We start from the raw sequence: 24009 nt of genomic DNA on the forward strand, positions 1-24009 counted from the left end.
TAATGGAGTAATCCTTGGTGACAGTGGCACGCTGAACAGGGCTCACCGGATAGGTACTGTGAGTGATGTATTGGCCTAGAGGGAATCATGAAGTGCCTTGTTAAGGAATCTGATATTGTCTATAGAGTCTATCAAGCCGCTCGAGGCTTCCCTTGCTCCATTTATCATATCTTTTCCTGCTCATTCATGTCGAGTTTCATTCCATTCTAAAAGGGAATTAGTCCGGTCCAGTCCATCGTTGAGACTCGATCGCGGGAGGCACGTCAATGTACCTTCCTCTAACACGTCCATCTCCTCTCTCTAAACTGTAACCGGTACCTTCCATTATGTCAATTGCGTCTACGTTCCTTCACTCTTTTGAAGAAAGAAGTCGAAATCAGCAAGGACGACCCGGAAAACGAGTCCACGGCAACCGCGCTTCCATTCCCTAACCTCCCCTGTACCCCTTCCCACTAGAAACCGCTAATGGGCATTGGCATGCTTGCGCTTGCCAATTCCCGCGTTTCTCAAAGCGAGGTTGTTTCTGCCCATGGCCAAACAATCCTCGCAAAGCCCACCATCCGGACGGGCATCCTCGACAAAACACTTCGAGCAGGGATTGTGGCCAGCTGCAACGCGAGCCTCGACATTGATTCTCTTGTTGCCCTTGGGCGCATTGGCCAGGCAGTCCATACACTGCGTAGCTGTTCGCTTCCAGGCCAACTCAGCGGGTGAGTGGCTGCAGGGGCGATGGACGTTTTGCCTGGTCCTTCCTCGACAACGAGGCCAGGGGGTGGCGGCTTGAGTGATGTTGTTGGCCATGCTCAAACTGGGGATGGGGGGTGCAGGTAGAATAGGATTGACTGTAGCATGTTGACTCCCGTTGGTGGCCATGCTCGGGATGATGGGGGGCAAGGGTGGAATTGTGTTGACTGTGGCAGATGGGGCCATGTTGCTGGCCATGTGGGGGATGGGCGTCGCGGTTGAAGACCTGTTGTCGTTGAACACGAAAGATTGGTCCGTGGTGCTGGCCATGCTACCCCTTGAGATTGGGGGTGCGGACGAGCATCGGTTGCTGTTAACTGTGGCAGATGTGTTGATGTTGCTGGCCACTCTGGCGATAGGGGCCGCAGTTGAAAGTGAGTTACCGTGGCCTGCACCCGAATTTTTCATGCTGCTGGCTATGCCCGGAATAGGGGACGCATTAGGGACTCCCTGGCTGGGAGTGGCAACGCTGTGGGTAGAGGGAAATGGCATGGAGATGTTCGGGGTCGGCTTGGGCGTCAGGGCCACAAGCTTGGGACGAGCCGTATTACTGTCTTGGAGGTTTTGAACAGTGTCTCCAGGTTTGGAGGGACCGTTGATTGGTGAGGGGACAACTGGAAAACGATGTCTATGACCGGATGAGTGTCTGGGCTTCTTGCAAGACGTGCAAATGGTTGAATGACAGAGTTGCGGGCTAGTGTTGGAAGGGCGAGTAATGTTTGGAGTTTCAATGAAGTTCGCATCCTTCATGTTCGAACTTTTGGTAGTACCGGACAGACGCCTAATCTTCGTAGGTCTGCCATTGGTGCAATCGGTGCTGGTGGTTGACATAGCATTAGAAATGTTGTTGACGGCGTCAAAGGTCGAAGGACGATTAAAAGTTTCACAAGAGTATCCGCGATGCTCTGTGGGGTGGGCAGAATGAGTTGGTTCAAGTTGAGAGCTGGTGGGAAGGGCGATCCCATTCAGGACGTTGCGGCGCTCAGCGACATGGAAAGAGTCACCCGTCTCCTAAGCGCGGTGGTTGTAGGCATGTCGATTGCGCTTGATTATGTCCTCGGGATCCTGTATCCCCCATGCTTCATTGAAGAAGTATGATATTTCCTCCTTGCTCATCTGAGGCAGGTCGAAGAAGACGTGTTAGCATTACACACGCGGACAGGTTTACGAGAGGGCTTACCTCGCTTGACCTAGAGGCATCGTCGATCGTACGGGCATCATCCCGCAGATCGGTGAAGCTGGGTGTCGGGTGGCCCAGACCCAGTGGGCTTTTAGGGTCCATCACTGACTGATATCAAGTTGCACTCCCACGGCTTCGTCTATCAAGAGTACCACTGAAGTGAGTGGTAGATTCGAAGTGTTTTGCTGTGGTTGGGTGGTTAAAGGTAGCGAGGTGCCTATGTTACGGAGAGTACAGCTCTAATGTGGAAATCAAGTGTGAGGACTTGATGGAGGAAAGTGATGGAGCTCGCTGGTGTGCCGCTGTAACGTCCAAAATTGGAAACCTGGAGGGCATTACCAGTGAAGGACGATGTGGCTTGTGTTGAGTAGAAGTAACACCGTCCCTGGGTGCATAGTGTGGTCCTCATCTCCTATGCCTTCTTGAAATGTGAGCGCTAGAACGGAGTGGGTATCCCTTGTCGTTTGTCGCTCCCATATGACCGTCCCCATTGGACCCTGATGTAAGAGATTGGTCAACAAAAGGTGGAGGGACAGCGGCCGTTTGTTTAGGGAAGGCACAGGGAGCTGTCTGGAAGGCACGGGCCTACTTTGAGACCTTGAAAAAACAACAGTGAAAGGCGAATCCAAGGTGGTTGGAGTCGTGCCTTCCTCAAGCCCTCGAGTCTCCCTCTCATCCTCGCTTTTGGTGCTTCCTTATTGGTCGGTCCTCCTGATAGCTCGGACACTTGGTCAGTTCAAGCAGGCACGCGTGGCTTGGTTTCTATTGTGGCCACTGATCTGGAGTCCCTCAATAGCAGAAGCAGTCGGGTGGACCCCGTTTTCGTCTTGATATTCCACTCAATCGTCCAGCTTAGTATAGCCCTCCATTCCGTACTTCGGGGTGAGATTTCCCTGCTCTTACCTCTATATACAACCCTATCAAATTTACTCTTTCCATCGAAGGACTTCCTGGTGCCCACCTACACTGAAGGTACCAACTATCTTCATTCCAATCCCAGCTCGCATTCCTCGCTATGCTGGACAACCAAATTGCCGACGGCCTTGATGCCACCGTTAATCTCCTATCCACTGATGTGAGTGAATATATCGTCGATGTCGCGCGCGTATCATCATTCAACGAGCCTCTAATGCCTTATCCGGACCAGAGCCAGGCCCACAACCAGGCACAAAATGCCATCGCGTCCGCACCGCATCCTCACAACGTCGGGAATTACAACGACAATGTCTTCCACAATATCGCAGACGTCGGCGAGCAATTAGCCAACGTCCAAGGCCCTGATATTCAGGCGAATCCCGACGCCGTTGGTATTCATCCCAATCTTCCCCGAGACATTCTCGCCGTGGACACAATGTCACGGGCAGAGCTCGTCGCGGCTCTGGAAGTTCTGTCGGCTACGAACCTTCCTGCGGAAGCGGTCTGTATCGACGTGGAGATCGTCGAAGCCATCATCACTGCGACCGTCACCTTTCTGCACCATAACCACACCCAGTGCATTCATATCGACAAAGCGACGGGCGAACGCTGCACTGCTCACGCCTAGAAGGTGGGAGCAAGGCTTTGCTTCGCTCATCTGCACAACTGTCCCGGGATCAACCTTCGAGTCGACATCCTGATGCGCCAGGTCCGTGGCCACGGAACTTGTTCTGGATGTTATGTGTTGCAGGACGCAGAGAGAGGTATGCTCTGCTTTGAGTGTTGGTATAAGAAGTTTTTGCGCACTGAGCGTCAAAGGATTCGCCAGGTGATTGGTTGGTCGCAAGAGATCGTGGCCGGACTTGGGCGGCTGCTTGCTGCCCTAGGGAATTAGATCAACGATGACGGCGGTTTCAAGAGGAGGTCTCTGCTGTCAATGAGTTGAACCAAGGAGGCACTGTAAACGTTTTTCTAGACAATTCAAGATGCAATAAACATCTCAGCCCTATATACCTCTGGTGTATGACTGGAAGAGCTTTCAAGTTTGATGCTCCCAAGGAAGTTCCTGAATTGACTCATCTATCGCGATCATGACTGTTCTATGTGGCAATTGTTCGTGACTCCTATCAACAAGCTTTGCGGTCGCGCGTATAGTGCTACATCTTCGTGCTACATAAAAACGACGCCCACGCCCAAAGCCAAGTCACATTGATGGGATTTTGCTCTACCCGTCGGTTCCTGCCGTAGCTCAAAACGGTGCTAAAGTTGCCCGACTCCAAATCATCTCTCTATTCCGTTCTTCCAATCGCTATCATAAAAAGTCCTTCATAGCCGGGTTACAGAGCGTTTCTAGGGCTTTCGCTGTTAGCGCATCACGTCTTCATGCATGCACCCTTTGGAGCGAGCTTGCTCACTAAGGCCACTTCATCGCAAAACCAGACACAAAACTTGGAATAAGTCGAAAGTTGGTTTTGAACTGAGTGCTGATCTTCAATAATAGTTGTACCTTCCAACTTTTAATTCCGACCATAAAGGGACTGCCAAATTGATGAGTGTCCCTTCAGCGGGCGGCTTGGTTGGAGTGGGTCCGTTCCATGGCCTGTGGAAATCGTCGCTGCAGAGGCATACAAAGTCGGATAGGGCCTTCCTCATAGTATGTACATCAGTCGCACACCCCTCAACATCGTGACCTCATTCGAAAATTTGACAGGAACGACATCAATTGCCATTCTCATTCTTCGCCCCTCTAAATATGCCTCAGTTCCATCACAACCCTCAAACTGGTCTACTCATTCGAATGAGCATGCTTCCTCTTGCCCCTCCCCTTATTGCTCAGTTCCGGGTTATTCCTCCCCATGTCCACGCCTTCATGGCAAAGGCCACCACCCGCGCGAGCATCGTTCCGATAACACTTTGAGCACGGGTCGATACCTACCGACAGCTACTCGACTTTGTATACTGGCTCTGAGTCCCGCGTTGCCCGCGTTAGCCAGACAGTCCATACACTGAGTGGCACTTTCCTTCCATGTCCGGTGTGCAGGCCTGTTCTTGCATGCATGACGGATGCTATACTTGCGGTAGCCTCCGCAGGTCGGCCAGGGGGGCGGCGGCGGTATTGACGGGAGCGGGATTCGAGATGCTAGTGGTCGATTGTCGACTTTTGTCGCTGTTGACTGGAAGGAACTGATCACCGTTACGTTAGTTGAGCAGTTCTGTACGCGGATTATCGACCTGGAGTGACAACAAACCTTGCTGCTACCGTCTCTGGTTGTAAGCGGTGTTACCAGCTTTGTAACGGTTGTAGGATCTTAGGGGGCGCTTTATGCGTCGTTTGATAGTAGCGGTACCTCTATCGATCGGATCTTGAATGCCCACAGCTTCTTCGAAGAAGTACGAGATGTTCGCTTGTGCATCTTGGGGAGACTTCACAGGTACGTTAGTAAATAGAAGGCTTTGGAATCTGAACCGTCGACTGACAGTGAGTGCAGTGGCAGTTTGCATACCTCGACTGGCTCAGCGGTAGAGCTGTTCTTAGCAACAGGCCCCGTGTAGACCCAATCGTCTTCATCCGGGATCCCCAGGCCCAAAGGATCGTTGGGATCCATGACGGTTCGAGTTTTCCGTTCTTCCTTGTACAGAGGTACCTGCTTGTTAAGAACCACCGCACCAGCGCAAGTGATCGTGTGTGGTGATGCGCTACACAAGGGGGGTAGAGGATGGCTTTAAGTAGAGGTACGTCCGAGTTTGACGCATAAGGACAGTTGAGCTGAGTGGAGCGCAAAGGCTGCTTTGCGACCGTGCAAATACACCAGTGAAGTGTGTGATGCCTGCTGTCGACGGGAGTCATTCACATGTTGGCTCTCATCTCATCATTGCGGTGAGAGTAGAATAGTGGGAGATGTCTTCTTACTTGTCTATCACAAGCATCAGCGAGCTATGACGCTTCCCTCATTGGTCCTTGTCGAACTATATACGCCTACTTCCCTGCTAGCTTCAAGGTTGGTTGACCTGGTTCAGCCCCGTGGGGCTCGAATTCTACCTCTACCCAGGCGATAAGGTCTGATGCTGACAATAGAGGTAAGAGAGCTGTGGATCCAGGTCCATTGACTCGTCCGCGGTGTCAGGACGCGGAGGATATTTCCAGGGAGAGGAGGGTCCCCTTTACAGTCCTATATACGTGCCTCCCTCTACCTCTATCTTTCGTTTTCTACAATCACCAAGCATCCGTCCCCTCCCCTCCGGTCAAGCATAGCCGAACAAGCATTGACGCACCTTGATCACTACACGTCTCACCAACTGCAAGAACAGTCAGAAAGATGGAGAACCAGAACGCGTATGAAGGCATCGAGGGGAATGACCAACACTATTTCCTGGGAAGTGAGGCCGTCGCCGCTCAAGTGAGTCAATTCTAGTCCTCATCATTGCTGATCGCAAACTTGTTTCATACCCTCTGACACCGTCTGAACAGTCTCAACAGTCTGCTAGTGACAACCAAGCAAACCAACAACTTAACAACAACTTACCCAATAACAACAACGTCATTGGAGTACAGCCCGGCGGCACACACAACCTGGCCGCCGTCGTCCAGCCACAGGAGGATGATGACGATCACCCGGAAAATCCGCATCTAAGCGATGAAATCCGGGCTGCCCTCATCGAGATAGCCAACACCAACCCTCCAGTTGACATTCGGACCGTTGAACCGGGGCTCTTGCGGGCTATTATCGCCGATGTCTCCAGGATGCTCCACGCACGCAATGGCCGATGTCGCCATGTGGACGGGGTCACAGGCGAGCGGTGTCAAGCGCGAAGGTGGAAGGCGGGTGCGCGAAAATGCATGAGCCACCTCAAGAGGCATCCTTCGGTGGAGACGCAGATCAGGATCCTGATGAGGCAAATGCAAGGCCACGGGACCTGCTCTGGCGATTACGCCTGGAAGGAGAGGGAAGATGGGAGGCTCTGCGACGGATGTAGAAGGAAGGATGCCCTCCACCGGGAAAGATCAGGGATGTAAGAGGGTGATGGGGATGGTTGGGAAGCAATTCAATTGAATGAGTTACGTTTCGAGGAATGAAGATGTCGACTGGTCAATCGGTTGGCTCACCCGCAGGAAGAGGGCGATAGACTCAATCAGGAACGAGTCATTCCGCAGCGGAAGGACGAGTCAACCCGATTGACGTAAGCATAAAAGAAACTCGCACCCCATTGTAGTGCTCTATACTATTGTTCCATTGTTTCTATGACCCTCGTCTTTCATTGGTCCTTCGTTCATTGTCCATTCAGCCAGCGGTCTGTTCCTTTGTTGCGAATAGGACCCTTTGTGATGGGTCCGATGTACCTGCACCATTTCAGGTCATATATTTCTGTGGTCGCCTGTTGGCCGTTATTGGCATTTCAAGAGGAGAAACGTGATAAGGCAATGTGGCAATCGACGAGCAATTCGAATGAAAGTCCTTGTCGGGATTGTTTACTTGACCCTGAGCAGTGCATAAATCGCCATGCGCTAACGTCAATTCGGATTTTAGCGGTCTTTCAGGGAAAGAGTTAGGGCAGCCGATGTTAGTGAGTGGAGTCTCGACGCATAGACCACCACAGCCCGCGAACTTGACCTACAGCTTGCATTATTATCGAAAAGCGAAGTGTCGAGTGATGGACTTGAGAATAACTGAGGCGATAGATGTGTCTTTGATACCGCTCTTCACGAGTTGGCGAAGATTTTACGAGATTGGAAGGGTGTCAAATGCACGAGTGTCCCTACCCTGGGCAACCGCGGTCCATTTGCACCTGCTGTGGGAATATAGGCTGCAGGGGCATGCATGGCCGTAGCGCCTTCCCGTCCTCGCAACGGCCGACGCATTCTTTGATGAGCCACGGTTCAATCGCACCAAATTCTGTCTTTGATCACAAGTGAAGTTCAACGCAGCTCCATGTTACTTCCGCGGACTTGATTTTTTTCTTTTCTCATAGCTCCCCCGGTTTTTCGCCGCCCGACATAGTCACATACAGCAATCGCGTCGCCGATGCGGCAGCGATCATCCTCCACAATCGATCATGTTCTCACATGAGCCCAGTCCAGCCCTCCAAAAACGCTACAAACCGACGAAACATGCGCTTTTTGATCAATTTCGCATGTGGGTCTCATGGGAGCTATTAACGTGGGCAACTAAATCGAGCGCCGCTGCGTCCGTACCCAATGTTCGGCATGCCGATACGAACGAATGTATCGGAAAAGACATGAATGACATGGAAGCAGCAATTGACATGGAAGATTTCAGAACGCCGGGAAAGGTCTGGAGACAGCGTCCCGGGATTCATGCCGTGAACCAAAACGGCATATGTGTTCAGATTCAATCACACTGGCAATATCTTTCCCTGTCAGTTCGATTTTCACTGGCGACTACTGAGCAAATCTCTTGTGAGCCGAAATCTGAGAGATTGATTTCCCCCAGTCCGGCTGTTCACAACCGGATACCGTCACAATTCAGGTATAGTTGATCAGGTCGCCCATTAGAGGTATTAATCTTGAACACCGCTAGTGGACTATGAACGCTGATGCAGGCCCTGGGATACAGGATAGTCCTACTCGGCGCTGTTCTTGTTCACATCCGATCAGCATGTGAAGACGGTTGTTGTTCAGTGGGCTATAACAGTCAATCCGAGTTAAACAGTCTGTGCATGGTATGGCTCCTAAGTTCATCTCCTTTTGCTGTTGTATTGCACGCCGTTCTGATATACACCGACACGTGAACAGGCTCAGTGTTCAATGGCCAGTGTTGGCTGACCGGAGCTGTACAGTGTATATGAAGGATAATTTCTCTGTTCATCTCATTAGCCATCATATTGTTCGCTGTTCTCTCATGTATGAGCAGCCGAACAACCTCGGTGTTCGGTGAGCTATGCCGGTTAACCTGAGTTGGGCAGTCTGTGTACGATATGCTTCCTCTGTTCATGGCTGTTCACCCTCAGACTCGCAAGGCAGTGGATCTGAGTACCTGGCCTAGAGTGTCGCTATTCCCATAGCATAAAAGGGAGATCAGGACTGCCAATGGTGAAAGATTTTCTCTTCCTGCTTCATCACCACCAACAACCTCGACCCAACGTCAACCGAGCACAAGCATCCACTCACATCAGAACATATCACCCACCCAAGACCCAACCACTTCGAGACTTCATCATGTCTAACAACACCTTCAACAACATCAACATGGGCAACTACCACAACGGAACTGTCCCCAACACATCCATCATCGAGAACAATCAGGATCAAATGGCGAACGACACTCCCCAGTCATCCATCCCCCCTGCCACCGTCTTCAACTTCAATACCCCCATCGACAGGTAAGTCACCCAGACCTCTGACGACATGATGCATGTGAGATGCCAAGTAGCTGACAACCATCACAGAGGCATGCATACTCAGGATATTCATCACCAAGGCCAGTATGTCAATATGGCTCCCCCTCCCTACCTCGCCGACCCCTTCAACCCCATCCACTACCAACATCTCGCGCATATCAAGACACTCGAGGACGTTTTCGACGACTATCCCGTCGACTTCCAGTCGCCACTTAACTTTGAGTACGCCGGTCATCCCGCCGTTCGGAACATCTTCAGGCCTATCAATACAATCGGCAACCTCCAAGCAGCCATCGACGCGGCCGCAGCTGTCCTCGACGCCAGCTATGGCCGTTGCACCCGAACCACCAGGGGAGTGCAGTGCACTCGCTTCTGCTAGAGGCAGAATGCGAGGTACTGCCTCACCCACCTTGGGAACCGTCCTGGCAAGGAAACCATTCTTGAGATTTACCGTCGCAAGGCCCTCGGGTATGGCACTTGCTCCACCGACTTTGCGTGGATGCCCAAGGAAACTGGGCAACGTTGCGACCGGTGCGTGGAGAAGAAGAGGGAGCGGAAGGAGAACCGCGCGGCAGCGGCGGCGGCGGCTGCAGCACAGCCTGCCCAGCAGTCCCAGGAGGAGGGAACCGATGACAGTCAAGTCACCTCTACCGACGACTCCATCACTTCGGGACAAGAGATGTCGAACCTCCATATCTGAATGATCAGACATCACACACAAAGACCTACACCATCAAATGTAAGTACCTCTTGCCACAGGATCTTGAAGACAACGACATGAACTAACATTGGATCATGACATAGGACACTGACAGTTCGTCTTTGACACGGCAATTACACTTCTTCAATTATCTGGTGGATGGAAACTCAGGAAAACTGGCAGGTCAAAACGGGTCTATGAGCAAGGAACGTACCAGTGATTTTAGATACAGAACATCCCTCAAATAGCTTAAAATGACCTAACTTGCTTGAAACATCTTTGCTACTGCATCTTGCCCTTGTGAACTCGTTCTATGTGATTACTACGCCTAAGTGACCCTACTACGCCAGATAGAAGTAGCGCAAATAATATCCAGTTGCCCTTGTTAGTGGTCTTACCCTATTAGTAAAAATCTTAACATCTTCTCTTTACAGCATCCTGAATCCTTCTCGTGACTCGTCCCGCTCGCTGTAATTTTGCTCATAATTTGCGTTGTTTACAACCACATTCTTTTCCTAGCACTAGAGATACCATTGTCCTGATGGAATCCGTAATGTCGTTGACAATCTGTTTCCCGTCCTGGTCGTATATATCGTTATCCTTGCGTCAAGCGACACTGTCTGCGGCGTTGGTTGCCTGGTCGACAACAACGGAGATACGATAAGCGACGATAAGCGCAAGCACGGCCCCGATGTGCAGTGCACAGGCCTTCTTTCCCTCTATAGGCCGTTAGGAAGAGGCCATAATCATTTTCGGCTAGTCACCGCTGCACCCAATTTGGTGATGTTGTAGCTCTATCCCGGCAGGCCAACCTGCATTCCACTGAAAGTACTAACAAGTGACAGGAAGTGGAGCCCACTGACCTTGCCGGCAATACCCATCCGGGCCGGCACGCCCGCCATTTTGGACTCCGGGATGGACCTCGACTCCAGCTCTATCACGGCCCGATCCTCCAACCTGCTCTTTCCACTTCTCTCCGCAACTCCTGAAACCTCAACCTTGCAACGAATTCGTCCTCGAGGCATTTCAATCCCAGGATTGCCAGCCATTGCGCGCAAAAAGGAGGTATCTCGGTGGGAACAAAGCATAGCGACATCCGACATCATTTGTCGGGGCCAGTCAAGCAGCCATGTCCAAGAACAAGAAGAATCCCCAGGCCGCCGGTACGAGGCAGGGTTCCCTTCCCCAGAACCAAGCCCAAGGCAATCACGGAGTTGCGAACAACGTGATGGGCAACGGACCCAACCACTCTCTCCTCAGGTCAGTCGTGCTCGCTTCATCTTGCCTCTGCAGGATCCTTACGCGAACCAGGGCACCGCTGACATGGACATAGCGATTATCATGGGCACAATCAGGGTCTAGAGAGTGACCAACTCCCGGCCATCCCCTCTGCCTCTCAAGGCAACAACCCTACCTCTAACCAGCACCTGCCTGCCCCTAGTCATAATGGCCACTCCATCCCTATCATCAGTAATACCCCCTCTGCCCCCTCCATGCACCATCAGCCTCTGCACCATGCCCACAATCCTAATCACCAGAACATGTACCACAATATCCATCCTTTCATGCCTCCCAATTTCAATGGTCCGTCTCCTAGTCACAACGTCGACTTCGGCGAGCACTTCATTCCAAGCAACGCATCCCACAGCAACGGAAACCTCCATTCGGGACAGGAACCGTTTCTTCAGCAGGGTGAGCCGACATTCGTCAACATGCCTTTGAACCTCAACGTCGCTGCACCGGCTGCTGGAGCAACCCTGAACCAACCTCAAGAGATGATGGACCAGGCAGTTACTTTTCATCAGGCCCAAATCTACCCGTTCGGCGGTCATCTGATGGGATTCAACCAGCAAGCTTTGAGCCAGGAAGCTTCGAGTCACCACGATTCGAGTGACCAAGCTTTGAGCCAGTACGCTCTATACCAGCAAGCTCTGAGCCAGCAAACTCTGAACCCACAAGCTCTAAACCAGGACCATCCAGCTGTTAACCACCAGCAAGTGGAGTTACCTGTTAATGACCCCCCTACTCTCCATCCCCAAGCAAATCATCCGGCCGTCCTAGCCCTCGGAACCATCACGGTCAACACGACGGACGAAGATGTCAGAAACATCGTCAGGGAGGCAGCAGACGTGCTGTACGCCGGACACGGGCAGTGCAAGCGACTTCTGACCGACGGGAATGGTGTAGAGCGGCGTTGCACCGCACGCGTCTAGAAGGCGCCTCGTGGCTGGTACTGCTTGGCCCATCTCGGGAACCGTCTGAGTCTCGACAGACAAGTCGAGATCCTGCTCCGAAAATCTCGCGGCGAAGGAACTTATTCTGGCGATTATGCCGCCACGCCCCGCGATGACGGAAGGTTGTGTGCGCGCTGTAATCCGATTGGGTACAACTAGGTGCAACAGTTTGATGCTGTACGATAATCGCACCCATTGCCAGGGCTACGATGGTTGTGCTCAGCCGCTTCATGTTGTTAGAAAGCAGCCTGGGGTAGGCGAATCGTCGCCATCACAACAAGATGCATGCTGAAGAGAGAAACTTGAAACTAAAATCATTCGAGAGAGTTTCAAGTTCTAATTTGGAGATATCGACATGTCTAGCTCAGTGGCCAGTTCATGTTGATGTTTTCCGACCCAGGCACTTGGCTTGGGAAATTGAGGTAACCCCCAGATCGGTCAATAAAAATCAAGATCGTTAGCAAGCCCCCTCCTCACGTATCTCTTCACGCTCGGCTTTCCCATCTTATTTGAAATGGATAAGACACAATCTGCACACAATTGCTCAATATCACCAGTCCCCAGCCCCCCATGAGCGGTAGTAGTCAGAGTTGTTCGCCGGGAAAATGAGAAAGAAAGTGGCAAGATTGAAGGGAGGGAGCTTCGAACATCGGCAAACTTTGTAGAGTAGCTGTATATATCTCTAGAGGTATGCTTGTACCACATGAGCTTTCACGGTGCTTGCTAAGATGCAGCATGGGAGTTGAGGCTCCAACTTTGTCGATACCTCTAGAAAATGAGTATTACCTCTACCTATATCCAAGATACGGGAAAGCACGGCCCCGCGCAAAATTCACAGCCCTTCCAATTTCTTCTAAGTCGATGGGGATGAGCATAAGTGATTGTTATTGGAAAGCTCGGACCGGTATTATAGCGGTGCCCACGTAACGTGGAATTAGTGTCAGAGGTAAGTCCCCCCCGGCCGCTGGGCACCTAGACACTCCTTCCTACTTCCACCATTTGTAGGTCGATTTTTGTCCCCTTTGGTGTGGAGTGCACCCTGCCAACCGTACACCTTCTTAGACCCATTTCTACCCTCATCTACACCGCACATTGACCCCCATCATCGTCACACCCAGGGGCGAGCAAAAAGGTAAAATCATCCTGATTATCATACTTCATTCGCCTGCGCGCTTCACGTACGTGCTCCCGAAAGCAGCGGAGCGTCTGCTATCAGAGTTCTGCTGCTGAATGCAGGCAAAAGCCACCTCGCGACGTGTCTTGGATCAGTGTCGTCCATCAAATCCAGTTGTACGCCACCATCCCGCAATTACCAGCCATATCGACTTAACACCCTATGTAAGTCCTAAACATGTTCGCTACGATGGAAAGAGCCTACTACTTACCTTCTCTGAACGCAACTGACAATAATTCAGATCGACAAACGCACGATTTTGTCTTCGGTTCTTGCTTCACTCTCGAAGATGAAATCTCCGGCCAACAAAGCTGCCCCTGCTCAGCACCCGAGCAGCAAGGAGGGTACCTCTTCCTCGAATCAAAGCCCCGAGTCTGCCCTCAGGTTAGTTCTGCTTCATTCTGGCATCACTGGAAATCTTTCCCTTAACTACATGCTTCTGACACAGAGAACAGCGAAGACCAAGAAGGCAATCGAGAGGGCTCTCAAGTTCACCAGCAAAGTCCTGGTCAACACGACACTTCTCCTCGTGAGAATGTCAATGACGTAGTACCTCTACCCATCAATGTCCCCCAGCACCAACAGCAGAGTTCTAGCCAACATGGAAACCACTCCCTCCAAGCTTGCACCAACCCACCCGTCAACCCCCCTTCACATGATCATCACAATTCTAGTTTCGACGACATTCATGCCGATGAGCTTTTCGACGACATGCCCAGTCACTTTGATCATGTCCTAGAACATGACCTCTTGATCGGCGACGGCTCCTTTGAAGACAACGATTCCCATGTCAACGTCTATGCATCAGCACAGGTCCAGAACTATCAGCAGGGCGAGCAGAACGTTCCGGTCGTCAGCCCACCCGCTCACCAGTCCATGATGAACAATCATGGTGGTCCTCACCAAGAGCCACCTCACCCCCTTAGCGCCCATCATCTGCAAGAGCCGGCTATTCCACAACTTTATGCTGTTCCCAATGGTCACGCTTACGGAGCTCAGCATCTCTCCGTGGATCAACAGATCCATAACCAGGTCCAGGTCCCTGTGCAGCATCAGTTTTCTGTCCAGCACCAAGTTATCATCCAACAACAAACCCAAATGCAACATCAAGCCCACATCCAACAACAGGCCTTAATGCAGTACCTGGCCACCGTAGCATACCGGTACAGAGAATACCTAGAAGTGGAAGGATTCTAGGTATACATAGGTACCTTACTTCTACTAAAATAAACGCTATTGATCATTACAGGCATTGCTACGGTAAACAAGTGATATATCAACTGTCAAGGGGTACATTCTATGAGCTGATAATCCGGTCCACTCTAGAGGTGCAACTATTCCGCAGTGGCTTCGGCCTAGGACATAACGGGAACAATTTGGGTTTGGATTACAAGTTGCGAACTGTCCGAGACATTATACGCGCTGTCTGTGTGATATGACTTCCAGGACATTTGATCGGAACATCACAAGTACCTCAAGGGAGCGAAGTTGAAGATGGAAGTGGAAGGTTCTAGTCGTCACGGATTAAAGATCTTGAAGATCGTCTTGTTGTCTATGGATAGAGGTACTGCGTCGGTGAGTGCATGAATATACACGGCAGTAGACCGGTGACCTCTGGAGCATGACACTCGCGCTCCACCGCCCTCCTACAAAGCATTTTGGAGCGTCGCCCTTTCCTGCCAGTTCAGCCACAGGGACAAAGCATGCTGACAGAAGGCAGGGGCGGGCAGGCGGTGGCCTAGGTGTCTCCATAAAGGTTTTCGACCTGGATCAGCCACATCAGGTTTCCTTTGGGCTGATCTATTTGCAATTCACTGGGTCTTCCCCCACCATTTAAGCCAGCTCTCTCGACCCTTTCCCGCATCCTGCAACACACATCTTCCAACACACATTCTCCGAAAACCATTAGAGGAAGGTACCCAGCACCCAGATTTGCAACAAATCCATACAGGTAGAGTTAGAGGTATCTCCTTACCACAGTTGAGAACACCTTACAATACAACAGCGGGCATCCGGCGTTTGCGCACCGGAGGCAAGCTAGACAAGATGGCGAACAACGATGCTGATGAGGTGAAGGTAAGATGAACCGACAAGAAACAATTTGGACTTCTTAGCAGCCGCTGATCACAGTCTTCTGGTAGAGCGGGCGTCAGGACAACAATCGTCGTAACTTGCCGGTGGGTAACAACAACACTGCAAGTGGTAATCCCGTTGGGTTCCCACACCAGCCAGGCCAGATGGTGGCCCAACTGCGCCAAGACGTGGCACCAATTCCATCTCACTATCCCAATCATACCTCCAGCCATGCCAGCAACGCGCAGCAGACCTTAATCGATCAACAAGCCAACCAGCACCCATTTGCCGACCCTTATGAGGGATATGGCGGTTATCCTAACGTTGCGGGAGCTGATCAGGCCCAGCAAGCCGGCCAAGCCAACGTCAACTCTCAGTACTTGAACACCCAGCAGGCCGGTCAACCGAGCTTCAACCCTCCACACGATCAACAGGCCGGTCAAGCAAACGTCAACCATCAGCACTCCCAGCAAACCGGTCAGGTCAACTACTATCTTCAACAGCTCCAGCAGGCCAGTCAAGCCAGCTCCAACCCTCAGCACTATCAGCAGGCCAGTCAACCTAACTTGAACCCTCCACGCCCTCAGCAGGCCGGTCAAGCCAACTTGAACCCTCAGCACTCTCAGCAAACCGGTCAGGTCAACTACTATCTTCAACAGCTCCAGCAGGCCAGTCAAGCCAGCATCAACCCTCAGCACTTCCAGCAGACCGGTCAACCTAACTTGAACCCTCCACGCCCTCAGCAGGCCGGTCAAGCCAACTTGAACCCTCAGCACTCTCAGCAAACCGGTCAGGTCAACTACTATCTTCAACAGCTCCAGCAGGCCAGTCAATCCAGCATCAACCCTCAGCACTTCCAGCAGACCGGTCATACCAGTTCCAACGCTCAACACTCCCAGCACGCCGGCCAAGCCAACTTCAATCCTGAGTACAATCACACCCAGCAGGCTAGTACCGCCAACGCCAACCTTCAAGACATGTACATGCAGCAGGCTGGTCAAGCGCTCCTTTACCCTCAACATCCCCAGCCGGCTGGCCAACTCAACGTGGACCTTCCAATCATCGCTTCACCTCCCGCCGCTGGCGGCGCCAATCTTCCTTTGGCCCCGATATTCATAGCTCCAAGCTCAAATGTGCCCGCCCCTAATCACCTCGCAGGCGTTCAACCGCCTCAGCCAGTAGACAATGTCCAAGTTGTCCCGGCTGTGCACCCTCCCAATGCTCATGTCCCTGAAAACCAGCCCAATGCGAATCCGCCTCCAAACCCTCACCCGCAGGCGGACCATCCCGCTGTGCGTGCCCTTTACAATATTGAGCCTGGTCAGGATATCGAGGCTATCATCAGAGATGCGGCCAACGTGCTTTACGCGGACCATAACATTTGCAAGCACGAATGGATCGAGGATGGTACTAGCCGACGATGCACCGCGCACGCTTAGAAGGCGGGCCGGCGGATCAAGTTCTGCCTCGACCACCTACTCAATAGGATCTCTTCGGAGATGAAGGTTAGCGTACTTGTACGGTTTGCCCGCGGGGAGGGCACCTGTTCCGGCGACTATCGCTGGATGCCCAGGGAGACGGGCACACTTTGCGATTTATGTCGAGGAAGGGCCGCACAGCGGCGTGAGATGGCGCGCCTGCTGCAGGAGGCAGCAGCGGTGGCGGCTGCTGAGGCTGCCGCGGAGGCAGCTCTTGCGATGGCTGCGGAGGCTGCCGCGGAGGCAGCTGGTGCAATGGCTGGCTGGTGGTGAATTGAAGCAAGGCCAGTCAGATTCTTTGCTGGAAGTGGCTCCTCCCCTGGGTAACAGGGCATACTCGAACTTCAAAGGCTGAGGTGGGGTTGAACATGTTTTAAGACATTGCCGACAAATTTTTTCCACTTTAACCGGGCAGGAAGAGTTAAGGGAAGAATGCGGGGCTCAAGATATCCCGGCATGGGCCAACAGAAGGAAGGATGACCAAAGCATTGAAGTCATATCAAGGACGAAAGGGCAGTAGAGGAATGCAAGAAAAAAAAACACCGAAAAAAAGGAGTGAAAAGCACCAAAAAGAAAGCACGCCGGTCCTTCTGCAGGGCCGGACAAACTTGTAGATACCTGTACATACCTCTATCAACTAGCTCGGAGTTTGTAGGCCGTTTTAACAACTTAAGCCTTTACAAATTGATATAGACGTTCGTCATACGCTCTACCCTTCTGTGCTACGTTTCGTGCCCCATTTCGAGGCAGTGATTGCGACTAGATGTAACTTCACTTCTAGGCAGGGTAATTTACGGTACTTAGATCGTGAGAACTTCATACCTAGAGGTATAGAGTCATCAGTTGTAGCGCAAACCACCTCTTGTCTTGTTGTTTCTGCTCGAGAAGTGCCGCTGACCATGAAGGTCTACCTCTAGGTACTATTATAGTGCTTCTCTCTGTAAGAAATCAGCAAGTTCATGTTCCTCTCATGCACGTACTATATACTACAAAACCAGGGGCATGTAAACAGTCATTGTCAACCCAGCTTTTTGGGTCCTTGATCATTCCAGCGACCCTCAATACAACCAACAGCATTCTCCCCATATCAAATGCCGCCCAACCCTCGAGGACGGTCTGCGATACAGCCAGGACAATATAGTACCTCCACCATTTAATCAACAGGATCGGCGCGGACATGAAGGTCCGCATTCTACGACGCCTAGCCCGAGGCTACGGCACCTGTTCCGGAGACTATCGTCTCATGGAACGGGAGACTGGCACCCTTTGCCCTCGCTGCAAGGGGAGGGCAGCTGCTAGGCGAGAGGTGAGCTGCCAGCCAAACTAAGTGGAAAGCAGGTGCGATGGTTGAGAATGCTACATCTCAAGAAGACGGGGATCCATTCAGACGAGCGTGGATTGTGACATTGTACAAATTTGGGAAACAGCTTTCTGGACGGGCAGACATGAATTAGTGTCAGTCACGGCCAACTTCTGAAGATCGACGCGATCCGGACAGGAGGGACAAAGGGGAAGACATTATCGTTTTATGGTGGAGCTTCTCTAGACAGAATAGGTCAAGGGAACGCTACCTATATTACAAAGCGTTAAGCATGCTAGTATCGCACAGGATCGTAGAGACCAGACTGTGTGTACATCGCAAGCGCTTATGATCAGCTTTAGCCGCGACGGCAGTCCTTTGCGAAGCTATCCCGAGTTCGCTCACAATTCACCGCACTGACTGGCTTTTTTTGGCTGCCTCTCGAGGTACGTACCTACCGGAGTTAGCAAAGGTTATGTCCTGGCATCATAGGTACAGCCACAGCAGTACTACACCGCTCCCAAGCTCTTCGTGAAAGGCAGTAATGGGTGTCCTTTCTGATACAGACGAGACCCGGAACCCAGGGCGTTGGATCTCCACTGTATCATCGTATGGTGGGGTATCCTCCAAACCTTGAAACATTCATTGCACTCTCGTGGTGTCGAGCCAGCCACTCTGCAAGCATCTTCTTCCCTTCTACCTATAAGCATACCAGCCAGTGCCGTTCTAGAGAGGTATCTTTCCGTTTGTCCTTGTGCATTCACCGCAGTGCCGTAGTGGATTCTTGGCGCCGGAGTTGTCCGCCTTTTGTGGTAGCATTTCTTCTCGTCTGGACAACTCCCTCGACCTACCACCTTTTTGCACCGTAGATCACATTTCGGTCAAGTCAATAACCGACGCAAAAGCGTCCACATTTGACCAAAACGGGTGTGCTCTCAACACTTTCCAAGACCTTGTAGGGGACTTGGTGTTCTTTCATTTGCTTTGATCTTCCCCGGTCTCCCTCTTCCACTCTTCAACCTCCAGCACACAATCACTAGACACCTTCTCGGGCGTCTACCATCACATTCAAACCGGGCGGGGACGCCAACGACCAGCAACCATGGATCGGGCAGGCTATAATAGCGGCCAACACGGAGTTTTTGTTGCGCATGTGCATTCTCAAGGCGTCAATCACCAATCAGGTGTTTCCATGATGAACCCCGGCGCAGACCTCGTTCATAGCCTCCAGGGAAATAGCCTCGGTGTCGTGGATCAACCATCCGGCGTGGATCCGAGTCTTGGGGCTCTGAATCAGTGTGATGTTAGTACTTGATCCAACGTGGGACACCTCTTAGCATGCAAAGCATTGCTGACTTTCAACAGCAACCCCAACCCCATCAGGGTAATCTCAGCAGTGGCACGTTGAGCCCGCAAAACCAGGAAACACTTGACCAGACGTTTCTGAACAACCAGCTCCAGCCGCAGCAAATGGCTCATCATCATCCAGCTCCTCCTTCTCAGCAGCTGGCTCCTTCCCATGTGCAGACCGCTCTCAATCAACAAATTACCCCTCACCACCAGATTTCTCCTCACCAAAATCCGGGCCTTCTTGCCTCTGATCAGAATCAGCAGTCGGCGCCTCTTCAACACCAGGTAGCTTCTCACCAGCAGCCTGCCCCTCACAACCAGATGGCTCCTCACCAAAATCCGGACTTTCTTACCTCTAATCAGAATCAGCAGTCGGCTCCTCTTCACCAACAGATGGTATCTGATCAGCATCCGGCGCCACTTCAGCAAGTGGCTCCCCATCAGAATCTGGCACCTTATCAGAATCCGGCGCCTCCTCAAGGCCAGGTGGCTCCTCTCCATCAGCAGCCAGTTCCCCATCCTGACTTTTTGCACCCAGCGGTGGTCGCTCTCCTGAACATCACTCCGGAGACTGAGACAGACGAAATTCAACACATGATCCGGGAAGCGGCAGCTGTGCTTCACGCCCGACATCAAAAGCAGTGTGGCCGCGCAGGCTGCAACGCCCGGGCCTAGAAGGCAGGGCCGCGCAGTCGGTCGTGCCTTGAGCATTTGGGCAATCGGCCCGGGTTGGCAGCAATGGTAGAAATTTTGATCCGCCAGTCCCGCGGACAGGGAACGTGCAGCAATTGCTACGCGTTCATGCCAGTTGAGACCGGCGCGCATTGTGATGTTTGCAGGGCCAGAGGTATTGCGAGACGTCTTGCAATGCAGCATGCTGCGCAAGCCGGTGATGAGGCCGAGTGAGTGAGGTCGGCCCTCGAGGAACATTACAGCCAGTTTTGGCTACAAAGATCGAGGTAGCGAGGCCAAGGACGACGAGAGTCATAAGATGGGGGCGTACATGAAGGGAATTGAAGGCACTTACTATGGGAGTAAGAAGCTCGACCAGTACTTCTGTCTGGAACTTTCTTGGGGAAAGCCCATAGAACACCACGGCCATAGGTTGCATTTCGTACTATCCAGATGGGTAGATATATCAGTAGGCAAGCATTATGACCAGCTGGGCGGACGTTATCCCTCCATAACATGAAACTTGTCCATGCTTTTTTCGTGTTCCTTACTCCACGACAATGATTGTAACAGGTCCATATCGACTGCCGCCGTTAGAGATGTATATATGACTCGAAAGGTCGATGGTTTGTCCACGTCAATATTTCAATCAAATCTCCACGAGTTTTCGAGACTCGAGTTCTGTCCATGATGGGACGGACGCCGTCGGGACCCTTAACTTCTTTGTCGGCGAGGTTTCACTGCCTCTATATAGAGGTATCATTCAAGCTCTCGGGACTTGTAGCGCGTAACGGGCGATCTTCTGATACGAAAGATACGAAAAAGCTGAGTGTCGAGCATGGGATGTCCATTGTCTCGTACGGTGGTGGGTTCTCCCACTTTGACAGAGGTAATTAATAATCGTAATCGTCTAGTGTCAGCGCAGGCACAGGATCTCCGTCTGGCAAAATGACCCTACGATCCCAGCCACAGGCGTTCCATCACTGACGGCTTTCTTACCTTTCTGGCCGGGTATGGTGCCGGTGGATCCCTCTTTTTGCCCAGCAACTCCGCCTTAGATTGGTATTTCTTGCCGTGGCATGCACAATCCTCCTAAGTGACTTGCCCCTCACACCGATCAACCGATCTCGCACACGGTCAATCGGCGATACGTTGACTGAGAGAGCTGGACTCCCAATCTTCCTAACCCCATCAAAGGAACACCGTGCTCCTCCATCATTCATATCCGTCCTTGCAATTTGTCGCGCCTTTCTGGTTCGGCCATTTTTGCCTTCCTCGGTGGTCGGGGTATCTCCCTCCTTTGGTCGTGCTTCCTACCTTGCACATTCACCTGCCACTACCCTCCCTCCTCGCCCAAATTCCATCTCCGCCCCAACCAATCGTCAGGGCCTCATCAATAAAGAGATTGCACTTATCTCTCAATTCTCACCAAGTCTGTCGACGACAACGGGGAATCAGGGAGTCATCAAAACCCCTAGAAACAATGGATTCAGACAGTTCGGAGGCCGGCTCTCCCAGCCCGGCTTTGCAGCCCCAGGCCATCCCGGGCGCAGTCCACTTGCCGTTCGACCAAAACGCAGCTCCCGTAATCAACAACCAAGTCAGCCAAGCAATCACCGGCCATCCGGTGCAGCATGCCACCGCTTCTTATCCTCATTTCGACAACACCGATTATGCTGCTCAGCCGCAGATCGACGGTCATCAAGGAAACGCACCCGTTCTCAATCAGGGTTCACATATCGACTCCCATCACGGTGGTGGGGTTCAAGGCAGCTTCGATGGCCAGCAGGCTCAACCCGCCTTTTCAGCTAATTACCTGAGCAACAACAATCAGCCGCTTAACAACGATCACCCTGTCGTCTTCAACCAGCCTTTTGCGCCCAATCAGGCTCTCGCATTCAACCATCCTGCTGGCATGAACCATCCTGTTGCGGCCAACCAGCCTATTCCTGTCAATATGCCTGTGGCAATCCCCCACGCCCAGGCGCACCATCCCGCTGTTCGTGCGCTTTTCACAGTGACACAGTTTACGCCCAAGGAGGAGGTCCAAGTTATCATTCGGGCTGCCGCGGAGGTCCTCCACGCGGACCATCCCAAGTCCTGTAGCCAAGATGGATGCTCTTCTCGCGCTTAGAAGGCGCGCGGCCGTTCATACAAGTGTTTAGAGCACCTCGGTAACAAACCAGGCCTCCTGATGAAGCTTGCCATTCTCAAGAGACAGAGTCGCGGCGAGGGCACTTGCAGCAACTGCTATGCTGGAATGGCCGTAGAAATCTACCAGCATTGCCCTACTTGCAGGGCTAGGGGAGCCGCTAGGCGCCTTGCTGTGCAGTTTTCCTATGTTTCGATCGATGACGCTGAGGATAATCAAGCCGAGTAAGAGGGCTAAACTCGCGGGGGACAGCGTCATTCGCGGCTATAGACATGGAGTACTATGCCAGCCGGGGGACTGGAGCCTAGAAGGACTTCGGGTTCGAACTTCGATCGAGGATTCAAGACGGTGGGCTTAACAAAGGAGGCTTAAGACGCGATTTGGTCGGAAGACGCTATGACGAAGAGAGACGATTAGCGGGGGTTTGACTTGACTAGGATGGGTGGAAGTACAACCGGGTAAATTCCCCAGCGGTATCTACAGGATTCGCGAGACATCTCACGCGGGATTCGGAAAAACGGGTTGTTCACCATCGTATCAGCATCGACACCCTGGATCAGGCTTGCTTGGGCTGGTTTTCCGGGTCATTTAGCTCAATCCATCACAATTACTCACATTCGCTTTCGTAGTGTTTGCTTGCCCGCCTGGTCATTGTGCAATGTACTTAGTAGAACCCCCGTTTGTCCATGACAGGAAAGTCGTTGTCAGTATGCACAGGTCCGTCTGTCGGTGAGGTATGCTAAAATGTCTCCCGTTCTTCTCCCAAGATGTGACGAGAATGTTTGACCAGGAGGACAGGTCCGTTCTCGGGAAGGTGATGCTGTACTCGGTTAAGTGGTTAGAGTCAAAAGGGCGAGGATGATAATACCAATGTTTGAGCGAGGAGGAAGCAAGACTGAGTTTGGTTTCAAAGATTGGGGGGTCGGCCGCCTTAAATCTTCCGGAGTGATTGGTGTCACATGTCATCAAGCAAAAATGCATTACAATATGTTAGATTTCCAATCGAGTGCGGACAGGAGTTTTGACACGCTGCAGGCGCGCCCGAACATGCATGTGACAGTTCTTGCTTGGCTTGCATTCCTGATATGCCCCTGATTTGACCAGACACGAGGTCTGCGTGTCTCGGTTTCGCGAGGACTGCAGGTATAGTTACCGAGGCAGGTAGATGTCGATAGCACAGGGACATGGCGTGGCAAGTCAAATCTTGCTTGTTCCTCGATGTCAATATCCCAAAGCCTGACAGGAACAACCGGCCACTTTGGCAGAACTGGAACGTCGGTCGAACTGGAGCCAAACACGCTCATTGACAAATCTCGAGAAACCCCATACTCGCAAAAGACTTCACCATGCGTAGCAATTAAACAAATATCATTTTGATTTGACATGTCTCGATGCTGGATTCGGCTTCGTCATCTGTATACCGCCCCACTCTGCTCCTACCCCACCCGTCGCCCACGAGGTCTTCCTTCCTTCCCACCCCCAAAATTAACTCGCAGATTATACCACCTTCGCTCCTGCATCCTAGACACCTCAGCTACATGTACTCTCGCTTTCGGCATTCTGTTGACCGCGCGTGGTGATAGTCCGGTTTTCCTTCCTTCCTCCTACTTTCCCCTGAAATGTCTTGGCCGCAGTTGAACTCCAGATGAAACGCCGATTTGCCTTTGCTCATGTACGAAA

General features: G+C 52.0%; 10 protein-coding genes and 1 non-coding gene across 11 annotated transcripts; 7 read left to right on the top strand and 4 right to left on the bottom strand.

The window, feature by feature from the left end:
- Positions 1-462: 462 nt before the first annotated feature.
- NCU08245 (hypothetical protein) lies at positions 463-2026 on the bottom strand (the record flags this gene model as incomplete). The annotated part of the gene is made up of 2 exons (XM_954242.1): positions 463-1755; positions 1925-2026. The coding sequence occupies 2 exons, from the start codon at positions 2024-2026 to the stop codon at positions 463-465; spliced, it is 1395 nt and encodes a 464-aa protein (XP_959335.1).
- Positions 2027-2939: 913 nt separating this feature from the next.
- On the top strand, positions 2940-3467 carry NCU08246 (hypothetical protein; the record flags this gene model as incomplete). Its single annotated transcript, XM_954243.1, has 2 exons — positions 2940-2999; positions 3072-3467. 2 exons carry the CDS (start codon positions 2940-2942, stop codon positions 3465-3467), a joined length of 456 nt encoding a protein of 151 aa, XP_959336.1.
- Positions 3468-5095: 1628 nt separating this feature from the next.
- On the bottom strand, positions 5096-5445 carry NCU08247 (hypothetical protein; the record flags this gene model as incomplete). Its single annotated transcript, XM_954244.1, has 2 exons — positions 5096-5263; positions 5344-5445. The coding sequence occupies 2 exons, from the start codon at positions 5443-5445 to the stop codon at positions 5096-5098; spliced, it is 270 nt and encodes an 89-aa protein (XP_959337.1).
- Positions 5446-6156: 711 nt separating this feature from the next.
- Positions 6157-6854, top strand: NCU08248 (hypothetical protein; the record flags this gene model as incomplete). Its single annotated transcript, XM_954245.1, has 2 exons — positions 6157-6237; positions 6309-6854. The coding sequence occupies 2 exons, from the start codon at positions 6157-6159 to the stop codon at positions 6852-6854; spliced, it is 627 nt and encodes a 208-aa protein (XP_959338.1).
- A 2094-nt stretch (positions 6855-8948) lies between these two features.
- NCU08249 (hypothetical protein) lies at positions 8949-9610 on the top strand. The gene is made up of 3 exons (XM_954246.3): positions 8949-9178; positions 9245-9426; positions 9487-9610. Exons 1-3 carry the CDS (start codon positions 9015-9017, stop codon positions 9573-9575), a joined length of 435 nt encoding a protein of 144 aa, XP_959339.3. The 5' UTR covers positions 8949-9014; the 3' UTR covers positions 9576-9610.
- A 1415-nt stretch (positions 9611-11025) lies between these two features.
- NCU08250 (hypothetical protein) lies at positions 11026-12109 on the top strand (the record flags this gene model as incomplete). Its single annotated transcript, XM_954247.1, has 2 exons — positions 11026-11156; positions 11230-12109. 2 exons carry the CDS (start codon positions 11026-11028, stop codon positions 12107-12109), a joined length of 1011 nt encoding a protein of 336 aa, XP_959340.1.
- Positions 12110-13593: 1484 nt separating this feature from the next.
- On the top strand, positions 13594-14501 carry NCU08251 (hypothetical protein; the record flags this gene model as incomplete). The annotated part of the gene is made up of 2 exons (XM_954248.1): positions 13594-13688; positions 13760-14501. The coding sequence occupies 2 exons, from the start codon at positions 13594-13596 to the stop codon at positions 14499-14501; spliced, it is 837 nt and encodes a 278-aa protein (XP_959341.1).
- Positions 14502-15350: 849 nt separating this feature from the next.
- NCU08252 (hypothetical protein) lies at positions 15351-16816 on the top strand (the record flags this gene model as incomplete). Its single annotated transcript, XM_954249.1, has 2 exons — positions 15351-15380; positions 15446-16816. The coding sequence occupies 2 exons, from the start codon at positions 15351-15353 to the stop codon at positions 16814-16816; spliced, it is 1401 nt and encodes a 466-aa protein (XP_959342.1).
- Positions 16817-19335: 2519 nt separating this feature from the next.
- On the bottom strand, positions 19336-20616 carry NCU08253 (hypothetical protein; the record flags this gene model as incomplete). The annotated part of the gene is made up of 3 exons (XM_954250.3): positions 19336-19443; positions 19512-20450; positions 20533-20616. The coding sequence occupies 3 exons, from the start codon at positions 20614-20616 to the stop codon at positions 19336-19338; spliced, it is 1131 nt and encodes a 376-aa protein (XP_959343.3).
- A 1044-nt stretch (positions 20617-21660) lies between these two features.
- NCU08254 (hypothetical protein) lies at positions 21661-22687 on the top strand (the record flags this gene model as incomplete). The annotated part of the gene is made up of 2 exons (XM_954251.1): positions 21661-22221; positions 22448-22687. The coding sequence occupies 2 exons, from the start codon at positions 21661-21663 to the stop codon at positions 22685-22687; spliced, it is 801 nt and encodes a 266-aa protein (XP_959344.1).
- NCU14123 lies at positions 21841-23190 on the bottom strand. Its single transcript, XR_897864.1, has 2 exons — positions 22945-23190; positions 21841-22723 (listed from the first exon to the last, which is right to left on the bottom strand). It is a non-coding gene; the product is annotated as a ncrg153 (non-coding RNA).
- Positions 23191-24009: the final 819 nt, after the last annotated feature.

This window comes from Neurospora crassa, linkage group III, assembly GCF_000182925.2.
Source record: "Neurospora crassa OR74A linkage group III, whole genome shotgun sequence".
Lineage (NCBI taxonomy): Eukaryota > Fungi > Ascomycota > Sordariomycetes > Sordariales > Sordariaceae > Neurospora > Neurospora crassa.

What these genes read in the sequence shown, in the direction of transcription:
- NCU08249 (XM_954246.3), top strand. Translation starts at nt 9,015, where the DNA reads ATGTCTAACAACACCTTCAACAACATCAACATGGGCAACTACCACAAC. An exon ending in TTCAATACCCCCATCGACAG is followed by an intron (nt 9,179 to 9,244) that starts GTAAGTCACCCA and finishes CAACCATCACAG; the next exon opens with AGGCATGCATACTCAGGATA. An exon ending in ACTTAACTTTGAGTACGCCG is followed by an intron (nt 9,427 to 9,486) that starts GTCATCCCGCCG and finishes ACCTCCAAGCAG; the next exon opens with CCATCGACGCGGCCGCAGCT.